Below are 5,995 nucleotides of genomic sequence, written 5' to 3'. Positions count from 1 at the left end.
ATGCTTTCTAAGGTGAATACAGCGTGATGTAGCAGAAGTAGATAAAATGTATCTCCCAAAGTGCTTTTAGCTCAGGGTGCAAGTTCTACATCAGGATGCTATAAATTTGTTAAGATCATGGCTTTCTATGTATCCCTTATCAACCTATAATCTCTTGATTGTTGCCTGTTTTTCAACAGCTGAGGAACAGTAATCCACACTTGCTTATCTCTCTTAATCACAGCCTCATGGTGCTATAGCTCCCTGAGCCTTTAATTCCCTCTTAGAGGCGTAACAGAGTGGAAAGTAAACAAAGACGAATTTGCAACCTTCAACATTGCTAATTTGCTCTGATGTCAGAATATTTAAAGAGGCAAGGACTTGGGAATTATTTGATCACGACTGATTTTAATCTAATGCATGTGAAAAGGCTGACTCTGGGAAGGTTGTGCAAAATGACAGGCGTCCCAAGAGAGGTTGACTGAAGGTTTCTTCTTTAAACAACAATAGCTCCATCATTTTCCAGCTCTGGGTCCTGTGCTCTTACTGTGTGTTTTTGTTTGCATTTTTAATGTAACTTTCTGAATATGATACTGGTTTTCTTGAAGATTCTTCATTTGCTTCTCAGTTTATAGGTGTCAGAAACCCAGTCTTCAGGCTTTTTTCAGCGTCTGTTCACTGCATAGTGGGTGGGAGAGATAAAGATCCCTATTTAAAAAGCTTTGTCTCCACGTTTTYGTATCATCTTGACAGCCTAACGTATCCTGCATACTTTCATATGTAAAATGATTGATAACTTGATCTTCAAATTATTTTAAATTACGCAGTTGACATTTATGCATGTATATATGTGTACATACTTGCTGGATAAGAAAGGATGTTATCTGGTGTTATATATTACATGCACACTTCATCTACCACGAGGTGATATGCTTACATATACATACACATTATCATAAACATATATTCATCTGTCCTCGTAGCAGATAGCTGTGTGCCATTACCTGAAAGATTTGATAAATATATGCAAGACCGGGTAGTGTTTTTGGTTTTTTTTCCCTACATTTTCTTTTATTTCCCTTTATAAGGTCTTAATTGTCTATTTAATGCATGTGTAATCACTTATTTTTTGTTGTTTACAAAATGGTTAATGCAGCGTACATAGTATTATCAGGACAAATGTCTGATGCTCTCTTAATTGTTATATATTGTTCTGTTTATATATCTTCTGGTTGAATGACTTGTGTTTCTGAAGCATGTCTGATGATGATTTCTTCCTCTCGTCTTAGCGTGTATCATTTGGGATATTCCAGGGAGAGACGTGTCTGGGAAGCCAGCCTTTCRCAGTCACTCTCTGCGCTGAGATTACAGCACTGGGCTATTTGTGCTTCTCCTCATCCCTGTTTCTCTCTGTCTCTCACTCTCTCCAGCTGGTGTAAATGACTGCTGCTGCCTCCCAGAGCAAGATAACCTGCTCAGTCAGCTGGAGCCCCCTGCGGACAGCTGTCTCGCTTTTAGCTGATGGAAAACTGCTCTGACCGCTGAATGGAAGAGCGTGGAGCAGCGACCGTACCAGCACGAGGAGCTGCTGCTGCAGCAGCCACAGCGAGCGAGGACTCTATTGTTCCCCGGTGTTAAACAGTTTTTCCTTTTCAACTGCCATGCACGACAGCGGGAGAGAGCTTTGCAGTCCTTTTCTTCCCGTGAAGAGATTCTGAAGAGGGGAGGCTCGCTGGGAGAAGGTTTGCCGGTGGTGCTGCGGGTTTTGGACGCGGCGGCGGGGCTGCTGGAGGCATGGGGCTGAGCCAGGGGAGCGCTTCTCTCTGCCGTGGTCCAGGGGTTTGTGCCGTGCCCGTGCCCGCTCGCTGCGTGGGAGTTCTCCTGCTTCTGCTGCTGGGAATCTGGGACGCTCGTGCACAAAGTGAATTTCAAACTTCATCCGTGTATTTGTGGAAGACCGGTAAGTGAGGATGCTGTGGTAACACAGCGGCAGTGTGTTGAGGTTTTGTTGCAAGTAATAACCTTTTTGTGTGCTTTGTGTATGGGGAGGGAGAAAGTTAATCTAAATAACTAATGTTTACTGGCAGGATTATAGGGGAAAAATAGGTCATCTTACAGGATTCCTCTATCCAAGCAAATATTGCAATTAAAAAACTCCACATTTGTGACTCTGTGGCACTGTTACTGGAATCTCTCATACATTTTCTGTGTCTTCTGAGGTTTTTAATTTTGTTTAGTAGCTCTKTGTTGTGCATAAATGTCAGAGTATGAGTGTCTGTCCACAATGAGAAGGGACAATTATTACAATTGGAGTCAGCATCGTTAAAAGTGCYCTAAACATACTGAATTTTCACAAAGAAAGATGTGATTCAGCATGTCTAATCTTTGTGTCCCATACTGACATGTGATATATCCAGTGTGGTAATTGATGGGGAGTTAGGTTTGTTAAATTTAGGTTTGTTCCACAGTATATAGGACACGTGAAAGCTAATGATGGATTAGGTGAAATAATCCAAGTGATGCCAGATCTCATAACCAAAGAGCAAAGGCAAATAGGCTGTGTGGATTCAGCACCACAGTAGATGGATAATTTCCCCTGCTTTGATCCTAATGWGTTACGTGTCTGTTTTAAAGATTGCATAGTCATAACAGTGTTTCAACCTGAACTCTGCATTAAAAATTAGTGGGGAATTTTCCTGTGTCTATTAATATATTACATTAATTCAAGAGTTAAGCATTGATGAATATGTGCATTTTAGTTGTCTTGATACAGTTTTAGTTCCTATGTAAGTAGAGTCAAACTCTCRTTTGGGAAATTAAAAAAAATTCAGACTGGGGAAATATTTCACATTGACTTTGGCAGGTAGCTCCCTTTCCTATATGTTGCCAGGAATAAAACAATCCAAAAAGTAGTAGTTTCATTTAAAAACTGATTTTCCATTAAAGGATAATACAGTAATAAGAGAGATGGCAAATTAATCATTTGTCTGAAAAACAACTTTGAGAAGACAGTCTCTTTCCTGGATGGAGGGACCCAGCCTTCTGCCACAGAAGCAGATCAATTTACAATTACAGTGATATCCTGAATTTTTTAAGAGGCTCCATCTATCCAGCAGCTCAGAGAGGAGATTAAAAGGAAATTCATTTAAACAAGAAGACAAGCTTTCCAATAACACTAGAAAGAGAAATCTGAGGAAGGGAAAATCCTTTGCAACTTTCACTTCTGACTGAAAGATGGGTTACACAATGACAGTGACCTTTTTTTTTTTTCCTTTACTGATTTGTAAGTGTTAACACACACTTAAAAAGWGATGCACAGGTTTATGCAAAGGCACAGTAATAATACAACATTTTCATAAGGCATTTCACATTTACCCTAAGTAGCTAAGCATCAGTAGAATAAACTCTGGGATTTTATTATGTCTCCATTTAACAGTGTAATGGATTGTATTAAAAAAAAATTAAAATAGTAACAGGTTGAGGATAATAATAATTCTGGTGAACTGCTACTTAGGAACACGTGCAGTCAGTTTGCTGTGGACTTAACTCCACTTTGTAAATAGTACACGTGCTCTGAAGTCATGTCAGTTAAACCAGCAAGAAGGAAAGTGGGTTGGCTTTTGTCTTCTCCCCCTTTTCTCCCTTCTTAGCAAAGACTGCTCTTAAGAAACTTTTGTATAGATCAGGTATGATCTAATTACTTTGCCTGATGARGAGCTAGTTCTTCCCTTCAGCTTTCCTTCTGTGACCTCTCTCATCCGTTTGGCCTGCAATAAGAAATATTGCAGCCCTAACATCAGTGATTAGATGAAAACATGATGAAAAACAAGTAATGAAAAATAAGAGTGGCTCTTTTCAAATCATGAATGACAAGATGCAGTGAATAAGGCACTACATCTGTGCTTAGCTTCAAATTAAATTTTTGCACTCTTTTTCTTAGCTGTGTATTAAACGCTTTTGTTTCCCCCCTCCACTTGTGGGAGGATCTAGAAAGTGAACTGAGGGAATTGCTGGTCCTTGGTCTGAACTGATATCTAGTATGGGATGTATAGAGTTCAGCTAAAGTATTATAGGGAAAAACAAAACTCTACAGTAGTGAGCTCATGCAATTCAGATGATATTTTGCTTCCTCTTCTGTGAAGGAGGGAGGTCAGGGGAATGTGTATYTCAGACTTTGTCTAGGAAATCAGCTTGATTATGTGCCTTTTGGGGCCTCTTAAGTCCATTTTTTGAGAACCATGCTATTTTCGTATTGAATTTAGTCTGTYATCAGCTTTTGTAAGTGCTTTCATGACTTGCATCTGTCTTGTTTTTATTTCTAAAGGGTTTTGGAATAATGTCTTGATGTATGGCACTCCATGTGTTCTGCTGGTTTACTGCATTGTGTTTTCTTAAGGATGCCCTTGATAATATCTGCAGTGGTTTTGAGATTTGAGTTGAGGCATGCTTTCTTCTATAGAATAATAGTTTYCTTTTTTTAGTGGGGTTTGGAGGGTTTCTTTGTGTTTTGTTGGAAAGAGGGGAGGAGGTTCTAATTCAAATTTCAAGTGTTTGCTTTCAAKCCATGAAAATCTCTCAGGGGACATGATTTCCTGTTTACTACCATCCTTCTGTCTACTACCATAAAAATGTGAGGTTTTTGCAGTACTCAGCTTAACCATTTGGGTGTTTAATTTTCTTTGATTCAGCATGGATAATATTGTGAATAATCTGCTTTGAGCAGGGAGGTTGAACTAAAAATTATCTCCAGAGGTCTCTTCYACTCTCCACCATCCTGTGATATKGGTGCCATCACTAAGTCATTTTTACTTCAGCTGAAACTGCTTTGAAGTTTTGGCTTTTCTTACTTTTTTTAATCTCTGGAGAAAATGGATATTTGGTGTTCTGATGTGTTTATTGGATCTTCAGAGTTTTGATTGGCATTTAAATGAACATAGTTGATTATAGTTTGAAGTGTTTAAAATAGGTTTCTCTCCAAACATTCTCATTCCATCCTATRCAGACCTGGTGTGTGTATTTTCTTCAGTTAGCAACACACAGCTGGTTCATTTTGTGTGGTCACTGGGGAAGCCATCTTGATTTATTTAACATTAAAGCAGAGTGATGAAACACCAAGGTTCCCAGAGTTGAGTCATGGTGTGTGTCTGCTTGATGATCTGAGCTAGACAGCAGAAGCTTTTAGCAGCTCATGGAAGAGCAGCTGTGGGACTGAGGATTGGTGATTATATTGATGTGAGGTTGACACACACTGCCAAGTGCTGAACATTTTATCTTGAAAAAGATCTTTAATGACATGTTTTCTTCATCAGTAATTTCCCTTCTCTGCTTTTACTGATTTCATTTGCTATGAGCAKTTGTTTGCTTGAGGTTCTATCCTTGTGCATTAAACTTCTGTCAGTTTCATTTGTATTGTGCCCTAAATTTTATGATTTGCTTTTGAATTTTAYGAGTATTATCGATTCGTATGTGAAGGGAAGTTGTCAAGAGGATGGAGCCAGTTTCTTCTTAGTGTTTCCAAGCAATGGAACAAGAGACAATGGGCAGAAACTGATGCACAGGGAGTTCCCCCTGAATATGAGGAAGAACTTCTTACTGTGCAGGTGACCAAGCYCTGGAAAAGATTGTCCAGAGAAGTTATGGAGTCTTCCTCACTGGAGATATTCAGGAACTGTCTGGGTGCTCAAGGATCACCCTGTTTGGGCAGGGAGGTTGGACCAGGTGACSCACTGTGGTYCCTTGAAATCTGACCCTTTCTGTGATTCTGTGACTTTTACATTCAAAGACAGCTTATAATCTTGTGATACTGCCCACCTGGGCTAAGATGTTGGTGCATCTGTAAGTTTGGCAGTGAACAGTGTGATGACTGCTGATTCCTAAATGAAGACAGCCATAAAGTTTTCACTCTTTCAAAACAAGAAGATGCATGTTTTCCTTGGTCTGTCATTTAATCATGCAGGACATATATTTACCATTTCATTGCACAACTGACTAAGCACAGGCATTTCTTGCCCCATTC

The 5,995-nt window shown here is 39.5% G+C and overlaps 1 protein-coding gene across 1 annotated transcript in view; it reads left to right on the top strand.

Annotated features, from left to right (window-relative positions):
• The first annotated feature begins 1,704 nt into the window (after positions 1-1,704).
• The window catches only part of THSD7A (thrombospondin type 1 domain containing 7A), a 192,247-nt gene continuing 187,956 nt past the window's right edge, over positions 1,705-5,995 (top strand). The window contains exon 1 of the mRNA XM_057372134.1: positions 1,705-1,939. Coding sequence (XP_057228117.1) covers positions 1,774-1,939 — 166 coding nt within the window. The 5' untranslated portion in view covers positions 1,705-1,773. The remainder of the gene's footprint in view (positions 1,940-5,995) is intronic.

The sequence above is a fragment of the Malurus melanocephalus genome, unplaced genomic scaffold, assembly GCF_030028575.1.
Source record: "Malurus melanocephalus ecotype Western Australia unplaced genomic scaffold, MMel_1.1 scaffold_164, whole genome shotgun sequence".
Classification (NCBI taxonomy): Eukaryota; Metazoa; Chordata; class Aves; order Passeriformes; family Maluridae; genus Malurus; species Malurus melanocephalus.
This window is presented reverse-complemented; position numbering and strand designations above follow the sequence as displayed.